This window comes from Varanus komodoensis, unplaced genomic scaffold (assembly GCF_004798865.1).
Source record: "Varanus komodoensis strain SLA01 unplaced genomic scaffold, ASM479886v1 scaffold51, whole genome shotgun sequence".
NCBI lineage: Eukaryota > Metazoa > Chordata > Lepidosauria > Squamata > Varanidae > Varanus > Varanus komodoensis.
Window position 1 is genome coordinate 2,811,527 of NW_025336100.1, and position 15,739 is coordinate 2,827,265.

Consider the following 15,739-nt stretch of genomic DNA (forward strand, 5'->3'; position numbering starts at 1 on the left):
AGAAAGTCACCAAGCTGCTTTGTAAGGAGCGATTGAAAAAGTTGGTTGCTCAGAGAGACTGCATGATTTCTACTCCAGGTACTTCATGATACCGAAGAGAGATGGGGGCATTCGCCCCATCTTGGACCTGTGTGGAGTCAATAAATCAAAGCCAAGAAATTTAGAATGACCACTCTTTAAAATATTCTTCCATTGCTTAGAAAAGAGGATTGGTTTGTATCCCTGGACTTGAAAGATGCCTATTTCCATATAGGCATCCACCCAACTCACAGGCGCTTCCTGAGGTTCATGGTCGGTACCGAGGTCTATGAATACAATACTCTTCCCTTTGGCCTAGCTTCTGCACTGAGGGTTTTCATGAAATGTATGGGCCCTGTTTGCGCCCACCTCAGGCTTCAGAGGGTACAAATTTACCCTTATCTGGGAGATTGGCTTCTAGTTTCATCCTCCAGAGTGCACCTCGTAGTCTCCATCAAAACCATTTGTTCCCTGCTCCACCAATTAGGACTATGCATTAATAACGAGAACTTGTGCCTTGTTCTTTCTCAGGTCATCAATTACATTGGAGCACTTTTGGACTCAATTCATACCAGTGCCCACGTCCTGTTGGACTGGATTTAAAGTTTCATATGCTCCATGAACATTCTCATCACAAATTGGACAGTTCCAGCACATTCTATTCAGCATGTGCTCAGTTATATGGCATCTACGGTTTCCGTTGTGTCGAATGTGAGGCTGCGGATGAGACCGCTTCAGCTATGGTTCCACCGCAGTTTCTACCCTGAGCACGATTCGCCATTCCAGCCATTACAACTCCCGTGCTCAGTCCTCCAAACTCTGTGTTGGTGGACAGCTGACACCAACTGGACCCAAGGGGTACCATTCTGGCCACTGGAACTGACTGTGACGCTCTATACCGGTGCTTTTCTGACTGGATGCGCGGCTCACTGCAATTCCCTTCAAACTCAAGGCATCTGAAACAAGGCATATCAACTATCCGAAACTACTGGTGGTGTTCAAGGCACTCCGTGCTTTCCAGATCATTTTGGAAGGAAAGACTGTACAAATTGCATCAGACAACATTGTGACTGCGTTCTACGTGAACAAACAGGAGGGACAAGATTGGTCCCTTTAGCACATCTCGCTCTTTGGCTCTGTAACTGGTGCATCAATCATGGGATTGACATACAAGCTGTTTGCCGGTGCAGAGAACAAAGAAGCTGACTTCCTGAGCAGGTATATGTCCACGATGCACGAGTGGGAACTGGATTGACAAGTCTGCCATCATCTCTTTGAGCTGTGGGGAACACCCAGTATAGACCTCTTTGCCACACACAAGAACTCGGTGAGCTTATTGCTTCCGAGTGGGTGTTGGTCCAAACTCCAAGCTCCACCAGACAGTCTGCTAACAATTCAGCCGATGGGGAACTCCCACGATAGATCTCTTAACAACTCAACAACACAAGATTTGTGATATGTATTGCTCCAGAGCAGAGATAGGAGAGGACTATCTGGGAGATGCACTGATGATCCCATGGAACACAGCTTACTTCTGTGCATTCCCTCGAATCCCATTAATAACAAAGACTTTGACAAAGATCATATGGGACAAATCGACCTGCATACTGATCACCCTCTGGTTACCTGGTCAAGTGTGGTTTCCAACTCTTCTAACAACTATCAGAAGGGAGATACCTGCACCTTCCGAAGATCTCAAACTTCCTCTCTCAGCAGCAAGGCAGGATCCTACTCCCAGATCTCCCTATGCTGAAACTAATTACCTTGGTTGATATGCTAAACCTGGTACTGACCAACCTTCATCCAGACATACAATACATTCTACAGTCAGTCCTCCTGCTGAATACTTGATGGCCATACTCTTCCAAATGGAGATGTTTCACACACTTCGCAACCACTAACAATTTTACTGCTCCATCAGTGACTATTGAAAATATTCTTCAGTTCCTCCTTTCCCTACGTCAGGCAGGACTCAAACATCGTCCATCAAACTATACCTTACAGCAGTATCACACCACAGAGGCCACATAGAAGGAACAGCAGTATTTTCACATCAGTTAACACACCACTTCTTACAAGAACTCCAGAATTTACACCCTCCAATCCAATTGATCATTCCAACATGGAGTCTTTACATAGAGTCTTCAGGCACTGACTAAACCACTGTTCAAACTGCTGGCTTCCACAGACCTGAGATTACTGTCTTGGAATCTCTTTCTTGGAGGCTATAACTTTGGCAAGAAGAGTGAGTTATGTGCCCTACGAGTGGATCCTCCATACCTAAACTTCCATAAAGAAAGGGTAGTTCTCTGAATGAACCCACCTTCTCTTCCAAAGAACATTCTACCTGAACCAAGACATTGTTCTACCAGCGTACTTTCCAGCACCATGGACACCGATTGAGAGATCACCCCACACACTGGATGTCCGCAGGGCACTTACTTTCTGCTGATCCTGGACTGAATCATTTCAAAAGACTAAATGAGTGTTCATCAAATACTTGGATCATGATGAAGGGACGCCTATAGGGCCACAATGGTTGTCCAAGTAGAGGGTCAAAATCATCAAGATTTCTTACCAGCTTGCCAACTTAGAATTGCCGATTGCCCTGAAGGGATACTTGACTAGAGTCATTGCTACCTTGTCAGCTCTCTGTGTTGGCATACCACTGCAAGACTTGTGCAAAGCTGCTACGTGGTCCACTTCATGTACCATGTCACTACCACATGGTGTTAAAGCTGGAAAGGACTGCTCCTGCGGTTGGACTGTCCTCTTGACTGTTCTGCAATAATGACACTGTCCCACCTCCTTGGTAGGGTAAGCTTGCCAATCACTCATATCTGTGATGCACAGAGACCACGACAAAGAAAGGCAGATTGCTTACCTGTAACTGTTATTCTTCTAGTAGTCATCTGTGTATTCATACAACCCACCATGTCGGTATCAGGGGATGGATTCAAACAGGCTAAATTATTTCTCCACATGTGCCAGTACCAGTTGGGGAATGAACAGTCAGTCTCCAGCTGAACTCATAGAAACAGGCAGAGACTCTGCCTATTTATACAAGGGGGAGGGGTGCAGAGTTCCTGTCAAAAACATTAATAAGCTGAGATAACTTTCCTGAATGCAGGCACTGTGCAGGGGCTGACCCATATGTGTGATGCACAGATCACCACTTGAAGAACAACAGTTACAGGTAAGCAATCTGCCTTTACTGAGACAGAGCCCCCGTTGACCATCAATGTCAAGGGCTACTTGATGTTGAGAGAGGTCCCATCAATCACTGATGCTGAGGCTGCTTGGTACTGAGAGAACCCTTGTTGACCATTGACACTGTGGTTGCTTCATCCCAAAAGAGAGGCCCTGTCAGTTTTTGTCACAGGACCACTCAATTCCAAGAGACTGTTCAGTACTGAAGAGCACTCCAGTTGACCATGATGCTGAAGGCCACTTGGACTTGAGAAACTTAAGATACAAGGCACAACTCTTCTCAACCTTTGACACAAGGGCTATTTGATGCCAAGAGACCATTTGGTACTAGGAAAGAGCTTGGATTCAAGAAAGCAGTCAACCTTAGAGGGAACCCTTGTCTATTACTGACAATGCCCAGACACATCACCAGCCTCTCTTTGATCCTGTGGGTCCTCCAGGGAATCCTGCCCTGCAAGAAAGACAGCAGTTTCACCCTCAAGAGGACATTCAGGTCTACCAACTCGACAGAGATCCAGGGACATTCATTCCACCAGCAGCTCTATGAGGACATAGTGCCAACCATACAACACCAATGGCAATCTTTGATGCCACTGACCTTGAGACTGAGGATACCTACTTCATTGTCAGATGCCAAGAACTATGTGTCCAACTCTAGTCCAGATGCAGTACCATCCACCTCCTCATCTGATATAGCCATTGCCACACAGCATCTAGTGCCCATTTGGAGGAGATGGGCAGTCTCAAACAGGTTCTGTGAATGACAAATTCCCTCAAGTCTCTAGATGCAGCAGCCTGGAAGATAAAAGTCATGGTTCCCATCTTTGACATAAACCACATGGAGGACTCAGCTTCACTGGCAGTGCCATCCCTGCCCATGCTACTGCAGGCAATCCAGTACACTTGTAAGGACCTTACAGCCACACATGCCATCTCAAGTGATTTGAGAGCTTCTATAGATCCTGGAAAGAGATGTCCTGTTCTTCTGCCAGCACCTGTGGCCCAATTTGGTTATCATTGAGACTGCCCAGGGCCTAATGCAGTGCCAACCTTGGTGCCAGCAAACTGGGAAAGCTGATGCCTGGGTTGTATGGTGAAACAAGTCTGTATGGCCTCAGCACTCAGACTCTTCAACTACAAGACCAACATGGCCTGCTACCAACTGCTCCTATGCAACAAGGGCCCATGTGTTACCACCTCCCTGTAGTTAGCAGAGAGTTGGCCTGGGTGTTTCAGGCAGAGGCCACAAGTTTGGATCATTAGCAGACCACTGCAGCAAGGCACCATGACTGTTATCCTAAGGCAACAATAGGCTCTGTGGCCATCAGGAGGTTTGTGTGGTTATGCTCTGCAGTGCTGACACAGGAGAGCTGCTGCTGCATTGACAACCTCCCTTCGATGGGGAGGGCCCCTTCAGAGTGCACATGGATGAGTGCCATGACTACTTGTAGAAGACCAGGATTCCAGTAAGGAGGATGGGTTTCTGACGGCCATCCACCAGACCTTTTAATTAGTTCAGCCCCTCCACCCAACCTTCATACTAGCTCAAGGCCTGGACTAAGCGTGTGTTCAGGTCCCAGGCAGCCCCCACAGGTCAGAAGTCATGACATCATGCCCCACTACACAAACATGAAAGCACCAGTGGAGAATGAGTGCCATTGCTAACTGCCCTCACCAGCTGCTCCCCTCCCAACCAATCTTGACAGACTTCTCTCCCTGTTCCTTCCTGCATGGAAGTGATAATGTCTTACATTTGGGTCCTATTCATCCTAGAGAGAGGTTACTGGTTTGACTTTGATGCTATCCCACCCCTCAGTACCATAAGTTGCATGTAAAAGTAAAGGTAAAGGTTCCCCCTTGGCATTAAAGTCCAGTCATGTCTGATTCTAGGGGGCGGTGCTCATCTCTGTTTCTTAGCCGAGGGAGCCAGCGTTTGTCTGCAGACAGCCTCCGTGGTCATGTGGCCGGCATGGAACGCTGTTACCTTACCACCACAGTGGTACCTTTTTATCTACTTGCATTTGTATGCTTTTGAACTGCAAGGTTGGCAGGAGCTGGGGCAGAGCTACAGGAACTCACCCTGTTGTGCAGATTTGAACCAGTGACCTTTTGATCAACCAGCCCAGCAGCACAGCAATTTAAACCACTGCTCCACCTGCACCCCTTTAAGGTGCATGGCCCTGTCCCTAATGCTGATGGTGGAGGTTGATTCACTACCTTCCAAGGAGACAATAGAGTGAGTTTCTTGTTTCAACCTTTCCTAAGGCTTTGACTCTCACTATTTCATGGTACTGAAATGACATGTCGGCCTTGGACCTATCCTAGACCTCAGGGCATTAATTGCCTATCACTCCAAGCAGGTTCAGGAGGGTCATTCTCCAGAATATCCTGCCTGTCCCATAATGAGGGGATGGGTTTACTTCCACATTTCCACAGAGCACCATCATCAGCACTTTTCTGTGCTTCCAGATTGGAGACAAGATGTTCCAATTCTCTATACTTCCCCTTTGGGCTTTCACCTACACCCAGTAAATTCATGACAGTGTGTCAGGATCAGAACCTGAGTAGTTCCTCAAGTGTCTGTAGAACTAGGTACTCCTCTGAGGGCAAACAGTGGGAAGCAATCATGCACTACAGCTGAAGATCCTGGAGACTTACATAAAAGACACCTTCACACCCCTGCCTTGCTCCAGCCTGTATTCTTCTTTCTGTTCCTGTCCTCCTCTGAGTAGACCCTGCCTTGCTCCAACTGCTGCCTTTGTGGCAATGACTCACTGGTAAAATGACCTTGGAATTGTGCTCTGTCTCTGTGTGCACAAAATCTGACTGCTCTCTTCCATGCTGTTGACCTGCACCTCCTAATTTGCCTCTAGCCTCTGGCCCATAGTGAAGTTCTGGACTCTGTTTGAACTCGTGCCCTGAACCTGGCATTCTACCCATCCCTGCTGCCAGCTCTCACAAATGGTCTGCTCACACCTGTACCTCCAAGGAGTACAAGTTTTCCTGTACCTTGGTGACTGGCCCTTAGTTGCTCCATCTACGGTGGAACTAGCACACTTTATCTACACCACCTGCTCTCTCCTGCAGACTGGGACTCTGTATTAACCATAGGAAATCCATTCTTTACCCCTCCCAGTCCATTCTTTTCATAGAGGCCTGCCTCAGCTCATCCTCAGAGAAATCTCTCTTCCCAAAATCTAAAACATCTGCACTGATCAAGATGGCTATCAAACTCAGCACTAGAGTGACTATTACGATCCTCAGAGTACAAAAGCTGCTTTCCATAGCCAAGAAAGTGGCAATGGTCCTCTTTGCTAATCTCTAAACATGACCCTTACTAAAGTGGTTTGTCCATGTGCTCTGCACATTTAGCAACCTGCACAACACATGCCTTGATGTCCTTCTACCCACAAGGAACAGCTGCCAAGGGGGGATCAGTCCCCACAATTTGCCAGCAGGCGTCAACTTTTCACCCCCAGACTCATCAATCTTGTCACCATAGATGCATCGCTGTTGGGATTGGGAGCAACTGTGGTGATCTGAGAAGCCAGGGAACCTAGAATTGACAAGAGTCCTGGAGATACAACCTGTGGAAAGACATTCACCTGCATGAGTGACAGCTGAGCACCAGGCTACATCTTGGTGTTTTGTTTTACTTCTATGGCTCTGCCTCAGAAAATTGCTCCCATCTCCCTCACAGCCTAGGCCTGATATCATGAGACTGCGACAAAATTCTCCACCTCAAGATTAACCCTATAAATCTCACGGCATGGCACATTACACCATAAATGTTCACAGTTGATAATCTGCCACAGGGTGTCCAAATCATCCTTGATGCTGCCTTGAAACTATCAGTGAGTCTTACCTAATCAAATGGCAGGCACGCACCACCACGTGGCAAGAAGATGCTCTCAACCCATGGGATGCGATGATTAAGCACATCCTCCAACCTTTACACACTCCTCCTTCAATCCTGGGACCTATAGGCAGTCTCAGTGGAACCGAGGGAATGGGCAGGAGCCCCTTCCATGGATGTAGTGCACTAGAAGGGGAGGGGCTCCCTCCCAAACTAATGCTTAGTTGTAGAAACTTCCTGACAACAGGTTCCACACAGGCACAGAGTCCATATGTTTAAATGCACAGATGACCTCTTGAAGAAAGATAGTTACAGGTAAGCAACCTGACTTTATCAGCTAGGATAGTTTTTTATGTCATTGGAACCCTATCACTTCTTCCAGAATTGGGAGATCAGTATTTACTATTAGTCTTACAGTGGCTATTATAGAAAAAAAATAGTAGTGGTGGCACAGAGGGGCTATGTACATTTTGAGGGATGGCTTTTTCTCACATGTTAGATTTCTGGAAGAGAAATAATACATTTCACGTTAATTCATTTTCTCTTAATTAAGGCCACTAGATCTTGATGGAGTTCACTTTCAAGTAAGGATATTTAGGATTAAAACCTTATCATTAATTTCTAGTTTTATGACGCAGTTACAGGTGCATGTGAATAAAGTCTTTTTCCAGTGATCACAGAAGTAAAGCAATGGAAACATAGTGGTGGTGGAGGGGGAAGCTACTTATTTGGGGGGAGAGCAGTTCTCTGCCAATGCCAGAGTATCCTGTGTTGTCCTTTTTAAGGTCTTTCAGCTCTAAGATAGATGGATTTAGTATACAGATTATTGTGTTCGTGATTACTCTGAAGTTGAAATATCTATCATAATATGGTGTTATTTGCATTTAACTATAGCCCATCAGCTTTAAAATTGATGAGTTGTAAGAGATGAATGGAAGTGAACAGACACATTGTCTCCAGCATGCCTGCTTCTACTTGCCAACCCATGATTGACATCTGAACCCAGAATGCTGAATTGTTTGGGGTCAAACAATCCAGCAGTTAACCCAAAACCTAACAAACTCCTAAACACCTCAGTAGTCTGGTTTTGGATGTCACACTCAGCAGGGACAGATCAGGAGCTGTTGAGTGAAAGTTGATGAGAACAGACATGGAATTATTCCTGCTTTCTCCCACTTGTGTACAAACCATTGGCTTTTAAACTGATGAGTTTCTATGATGTGCAAACCAGGTGTGGGGAATGACAAGTTGAGAAATAATGAACTAGGAGACATGATACTACAGTGTAGCATGCTATAATTTACCAGGTATTGTGTGTGTGTGTGTGTGTGTGTGTGTGTGCGCGCGTGTGTGTATGTAACTGAAAATTTTAATGTAAGCAAGAGCTGATCAACATGTTACATATAATGAAGTGATTACTAGGTAGTGGTAATAAAATTCTCAACTTAACCTATTTCAGATGTAAGTGTAGTTTTAGTTTCTATGTATGCTTCCCCATCTTAAAATCACACCATCTACTTAAAGTAAACTAACATATTAGTTTGCTACATACAGGGAGGTTTTGTTTAGGTGGAGGAAGCATTCAGAAATATGGCATCTGCCCCACACATGTGCATTTTAAATTGTTGCAGTCCAGAAAGTTGCCTCTTATTCTAACAATATTTTTCTATTTATATATACTACAATAAAATGCAAAGAGGGACAGCTAAAGGTACAGTGCTATTGATTACACTCTTGCTGCTCAGAAGCCCCTAAACTTGGAGGCTCCCAAATTTCTTATGCCCTGTCAGGATGAAACTGACAGTGTAGGATGAGTGGTAGAGGTGATCTTTACCACCCTGTCCTCCAATCTCTGGACTTTTTATTAATGAGGGATCTTCAGAGGGATAGGGAAGGAGGCTGGAAGAAGCTTAGAATAGCTCGTATCTTGGCCTCTCTGGTCTCCTCGTCCACCAGGACACCCATTTTTGCTCCTCTCCAAGGTTGAGTTTCCAAACGTGGAGAGGCAGCCAATGTGCTTGTTTTCTTGCCAGCTGCAAGGGGGAGAGGCCTGCAGTCAGACCTGCTCCCTTCCATGGTCAGAGTGCTATCCTCAAACATTGGAGGCATTTTATGAGTTCTCTTGTGGTTCCTGGGGTACTTGCTCAGGAACTATAGAATTGCCTCCTAAAATGATTGAGGGGCTGGAGTAACTCCCCTTAAAAATTAAAAAAAAAAACCTGGAACTAAGAGGATACATGATAAAGGTCTACAAAGTGTGGGGAAAGTTAGAGGCATTTTCATTCTTCATAATACTAGAATTTGGGGTCATCTAATGATGTGGATTGGTGGGAACTTAAGGATACTTGAAAACAAGTACAGCATACAGTTAAACTATGGAATTGCCACCACATAATGTAATGATGGATGCTACTTAGCATGGCTTTACCAAGGAATTGGACACATTCTTGGAAGAGAAGGCTTCAGTAAGTTCTTGTCCTGATAGCTATATACTGTATCCAGTATCAGCTGCAGTTGTGGAGAACATAGTTGGGGAGAGTGCTTTTACACTCACATACTGCTTGTAAGTTTCATGTGGGTGGCTTGTTAGCCAATGTGTGAACTAGATTAAGATGGATCTTTGTTTATTCCATTTCAATTCCTTTTATGTTGTTATATAAATGAAAGATACATTCTTATTTTGAGTGTAGATTAGACCTTTTAAGATACGATGCATGTTGAATTTATTTGTTTCCTTCTCTAGTTGTATATTGATGCATTAGAATTGGTCACATTTCTAGAAAATGCAAGTGATGAAGAATTCCTTCCAAGGTAAAGATTTATAAAATGGTACCACAAACCTACTTGAGGTCTCTCCAATTTTATTAAATTGAATGTTTGTTTTTAACATTTATATCCCACATTTTCTTGAAGGAACTCAGGGTGATATACACTGTTCATTCTTTTTATCCTCACAAAAGCCTCATAGGCTCAAGGCGAGAGAAAGTGATTAGCCCAAGACCACTCATTGATGTTTGTGGTTGAATGTACATTTGAACTTGGGTCCCTCAAGTTTTGGTCCTGTGGCTCTTAACCACTACATCACCCTGTCTGAAGGCATGTGGCATGATTTTAAAATGTTAACGTTAGACATGAGTTGATTGTATGTTTGCTTTCTGACCAGTCAAAGAAAGCCAACCAGTAGCAGAGAGGATAGAAGTGCTAATTTGTTCATAGCAAAAACAGGAAAGTACTGTGGCACCTAAATGACTAAGGCAGCAATCTTGTGGTTCCCTAGACATTGTCTGAAAGTTTACAGGATAGTAAGGAATACATCTCTCTGAGTTGGGAGACAGTGTGCAATCATCAGTAGGGGGAATTGGAGATCCACCCCCATACAAGTCATGCGTAAAAATGATGCTGGCTGTCTCTTAAGGCTGTAAAATTAATTTCAGAGAAGGGAAAAGGGAGTGTTCTGGTGGGCAGGGAGGAAAGGAGAAAAGAAAAGGGAGGATATGAACTATTCTTTCCACATCCTTTCCGCCACCTTCCCTCCCATTCCAAAGTACCTTTACTGGTTGGTCAAAAAGCCTGTCTAGTAAAAAATGCAGTAATCAGAGGATGAGGAGGCAAAGATCACCTCCCTGCTCCTCCTATCTCGTTGCTTCAAGAATATCAGGAGCAACAAAAAGGACTTCTATCAACATGTAAATTGCAAGAGGAAGGCGAGACAGGTGGTGGAACTGTTTAACAAGAAAGAAGGGGATTTGGTGACTGATTTGAGGGAACAAGCACAGGCTAAATGTTTATTTTGCCTTTGTGTTCTTTCCAAAGCAGGATGGGGGAGATCTACATGGGGGACTGGATGAGGCCAGGTGTTTAGGGGCACAGATTAGAGACACCCTCCTAGAAGTCGAGTAACTCCTCAGGGCACTGGATGATAAAAAGGTGCCAGACCATGATGGGATGCACCTGAGAGTACTTCGGGGATTGGTGGGGGTACTCTTGCACAGCCTCAATTTTTGAGACCTTGTGGAGAATGGGTGAGGTTCCAGAGGACTGGAGGTGGCGTCAGTGGGCCCAATTTTCAAAAAGGGTGGTAGAGGAGACATGGGGAATTACTGGTTAGCCTTATGTCCATTGTAGGAAAGACAATGGGAAGGCTCATAATAGCGAGAGATCTAATAACCCTAAGATAGGGAAGGGCTGTTGGCAGGCATGCGATATACCTGCCGCAAAAACAGGTTCTGCCAGACGAACCTTGTGGAATTCTATGGCAGGGTTTCGAGGTGGCTGGACAGAGGGGACATGGTGGATGTCATTTATCTGGATTTCAGCAAGGCCTTTGACAAAGTGTTGCATGAAGTCCTGGTTGAGAAATTGGGGAGTTTTAGGATAGACCAGTGCACTGTCTGATGGACTGTGGCATGGATGACAGACCGAAAACAGAGGGTAACTATTAGTGGGGAATCATTGGGATGGTGGCCAGTGACAAGCAGGGTCCCCCAGGGCTCTGTCCTGGGCCCAATCCTGTTCAATCTTTTCATCAATGACCTGGAAGAGGGGGTGACTAGTCTGCTGATCAGATTTGCAGATGATACTAAAATGGGGGCGGTGGCCACAACTGAAGAGCAGGTACTCCAGATCCAGAAGGATCTGGACAGACTTTGGAAGTGGTAGGGGACAACAGAATGGCGTTCAATGAGGATAAATGCACTTGGGGCATAGGAATGGGTGTCATAAGTACAGGTTAGAGACAAGTGGCTGAGGAGCAGCACTTGTGAAAGGGATCTCAGGGTACTGGTCAACTGCAGGCTACACATGAGTCAGCAGTGCGACACGGTAGTCAAGGGGGTGAGCACCACCCTTGACTGCATAGCTATAAGCATGGCTTCTAGATTGAGGGAGGTATTGCTGCCACAGTATACAACTCTGGTGCACCTGCAAGTGGAGTATTATGTTCAGTTCTGGGCTCCACACCACAGGAAGGATATAGCCAGGTTAGAATTGTTGCAGCATAGGACCACAAGGATGGTGGCCGGATTGCAGGGGAAGCCATATGAGGCAGGACTGAGGGAACTGGGTCTTTTCATACTGGAGAAAAGGAGACCTTAAGGGTATCTGTTGACTATATATAGGTACATGAGGGGGTGTCACATGGAGGTGGGTGGGGACCTGTTTTCCTCTGCAGAGGAGCACAGGATGTGTTCCAATGGAGCAACGCTGAGGGGACCAAAATTGAATTTGATTCCAGGAGGTTCTTCCTGACTGTTAGGGCCCCCAGGGTATGGAATGGGCTTCCATGGGAGGTGGTTGAAACCCCATCAGTGAGGGTGGTCAAGGATAGGCTGGACGTCCACATGGTGGGCATGTAGTGAGCGGAGCCGGCTGGATCCGGGGGTCAAACTAGATGGCCTCGGAGGCCCCTTCTGACTCGCTTTGTTTCTATGTTTCTAAGTTTGGAGTCTTGCATCTTGTAAGCACACAACCCATAAAATTCCATCCTTAAATGCTCATTATGCATTAGATTTCTTGGACTAGCGCCAACTGCATCAAGTTGGCAGCTGTGTGTGATATGAATTATCTGTGGAAGAGGTCCTGGTTTGTAATATTGAGGGTGACAGTGAGGAAATGTTAGTATCTTCTATCCATTTTAAAGGACTGAGCAACCTTTTAGGGTTAAGGCTTACATTTCATGTTGGGAAAAATGGTCAGCAGCTACATACTCCAGGGGGCAGGTGGGATCTTAGCTAAAAGTGCTTGGGAATGAGCTTCCCCCTTCCCCTATTCCATTCTCATATTCCTTTCATGTCATCTTTGTCTCCCTTTCTGCCCAATCACAGAATGACTTTGCCCATGTGCCATCTTCTGTACATAACATGCAATCCTGCCTGCCAATTTGGCAGGATGACATGAGTGTGATTGCTCTGGAGATGATGGTGCTTAGGGAAAATCATTCCTGTTCACTGGCATGTTCCTTTAAGCAACCCAAACAACTGAGGAATATGAACTTGCGGGCTGAGGAAGTTTGAAGACAAGAATCCCCCTAGAATTTGTGTGGAGCCCATGGGTAGTGGGTTGCCTACTTGTGCCTTACACAGTAAGAAGTATACAAAATGGAGAATAACTCTGAATCTTTCTTTTTGTCTCTTTCTGCTATTATCTCATGATCCATCCCAAATCTATTTGCAACAGGGGAGATAGATATGATGCCTTGAGGGCCTGCATTGGAGACACTTTGTGTCAGAAGCTGCAGAATCTGAATGTTTTCTTGGTAAGTATGGTTTGTAGAAGATAATTTCATGAATCTTGGAATGCTAAGGTCTAAATAGCCTCTGTTGTGTATTCAGTTCTGTACTGCATTGTATTGTGGCAATAAAATCCCATGGACAATTCTTTTAGAAATGATTGCAGTGTGCATTTACACAAATTTTAATTCTACACATTCCTAAAAGCTGAACCCTTTCCATCAGAGAGTGCAAGCTTAAAACACACATGTTAAATGAAACAATGTTCTGTAAAATTTTCTATGGTTTTTGAATATTCTGTTTATTACTTCAGATTCAGGTGGCAGTTACAGTCTACCTTTTTTGGTGTCTTCTATCTTTCATTTCATATTTTTGGGGGTTCCGACTTTATTTTGGGTCCTCCACCAGTCCCTGGCCACAAGAAAAAAGGCACTGGCCTGCAGCAACTTTGGAATAACTCCCTGCAAGTTACACTGAAGACATACTTGGAAAGTGTAAGCTGGTGCATTGGCTTTAATGATGCATTGATAAGAACTTGCCCTGGAAATGTTTGAGCTATTAATTGGCCATCCTTAGAAAGGAAAAAAACCCCACAGTCCACTGAGCCAAAACAGTATCAGGATGGATTTACTACTGGCCATATTAAAAATATCTACTATGCCATTTACAAGAAAAAATATTATGATATGCAATAAAATACAACTAAAACACATAATTGTTAAAATGTTTATTTATAGAATGATAGAATAGTAGAGTTGGAAGGGGCCACGGAGGCCATTGGGTCTAACCCCTTGCTGTTGCAGGACACCATGTTCCACCACCCCACTCAGATGGCTGACCAGTTTCTTTTTGAATGTCTCTAGTGTGGGAGACTCCTTCATGGATCACTGCCTTGTCGTGGTGAAGGGGCTTGCATAGCTCAATGAAGCTATGAGGTCCTTATCATCACGGGGGATTGGAATGCTAAAGTAGGAAGCCAAAAGATAACTGGAATAACAGGCCAGTTTGGCCTTGGAGTACAAAATGAAGCAGGGCACAGGCGGGTAGAATTTTGTCAAGAGGATATGATGGTCATAGCAAACACTCTTTTCCAACAACCCAAGAGACAGCTCTACACATGGACATCACCAGATGGTCAGCACAGAAATCAGATTGACTATGTGCTCTGCAGCCAAAGATGGAGAAGCTCTATACAGTCAGTAAAAACTAGACCAGGAGCTGACTGTGGCTCAGATCATGAGCTTCTTGTTGCAAAATGTAGGCTTAAATTGAAGAAAGTAGGGAAAAGCACTAGGCCACTCAGGTATGACCTAAATCATATCCCTGATGAATATACAGTAGAGGTGACAAATAGATTTAAGGAATTAGATCTGATAGAGTGTCTGAAGAACTATGGACAGAGGTTCGCAACATTGTACAAGAGGTAGCAACTAAAGCCATCCCAAAGAAAAAGAAATGCAAGAAAGTAAAAAGGCTGTCTGAGGAAGCTTTACAAATAGCTGAGGAAAGAAGGGAAGCGAAAGGCAAGGGGGAAAGAGAAAGATACACCCAATTGAATGCAGCATTGCAAAGAATAGCTAGAAGAGAGAAGGATGCTTTCTTAAATGAACAGTGCAAAGAAAAAGAAGAAAACAATAGAATAGGGAGGACCAGAGATCTCTTCAAGAAAATTGGAGATATGAAGGGAACGTTTCATGCAAAGATGGGCATGATAAAGGCCCAAAATGGCTGGGACCTAACAGGCAGAAGAGATTAAGAAGAGGTGGCAAGATTACACAGAGGAGCTATACAAGAAAGAGCTTAACATTCCTGATAACCATGTTGGGGTGGTCACTGACCTTGAGCCAGACATCCTAGAATGTGAAGTCAAATGGGCCTTAGGAAGTGTGAACAACAACAAAGCTAGTGGAGGAGACAGTATTCCAGCTGAGCTATTCAAAATCTTAAAAGATGATGCAGTAAAAGTGCTACACTCAATATGCCAGCAAATTTGGAAAACTCAACAGTGGCCACAGGATTGGAAAAGGTCAGTTTACATTCCGATCCCAAAGAAAAGCAATGTCAAAGAATGTTCAAACTACCGCACTATTGCAGTCAGTTCTCATGCTAGCAAAGTTATGCTCAAAATCCTCCAAGCTAGGCTCCAGCAGTATGTGGACTGAGAACTACCAGAAGTACAGGCAGGATTTCGAAGAGGAACTAGAGATCAAATTGTCAACATATGCTGGATCATGGAGAAAGCTAGGGAGTTGCAGAAAAACATCTACTTCTGCTTCATTGACTATGCTAAAGCCTTTGATTGTGTGGATCACAACAAATTGTGGCAAGTTCTTAAAGAGATGGGAGTACCTGACCATTTTATTTGTCTCTTGAGAAACCTGTATGCGGGTCAAGAAGCAACCGTGAGAACTGGACACAGAACCACTGA

General features: G+C 44.7%; 1 protein-coding gene across 3 annotated transcripts in view; it reads left to right on the top strand.

The window, feature by feature from the left end:
• The window catches only part of UBA6 (ubiquitin like modifier activating enzyme 6), a 125,237-nt gene that overhangs the window by 62,765 nt on the left and 46,733 nt on the right, over positions 1-15,739 (top strand). For all 3 annotated transcript variants that reach the window (XM_044447392.1, XM_044447394.1, XM_044447393.1), the window contains exons 15-16: positions 9,828-9,895; positions 13,259-13,337. In XM_044447392.1, the coding sequence (XP_044303327.1) occupies positions 9,828-9,895; positions 13,259-13,337 (147 nt within the window). The remainder of the gene's footprint in view (positions 1-9,827; positions 9,896-13,258; positions 13,338-15,739) is intronic.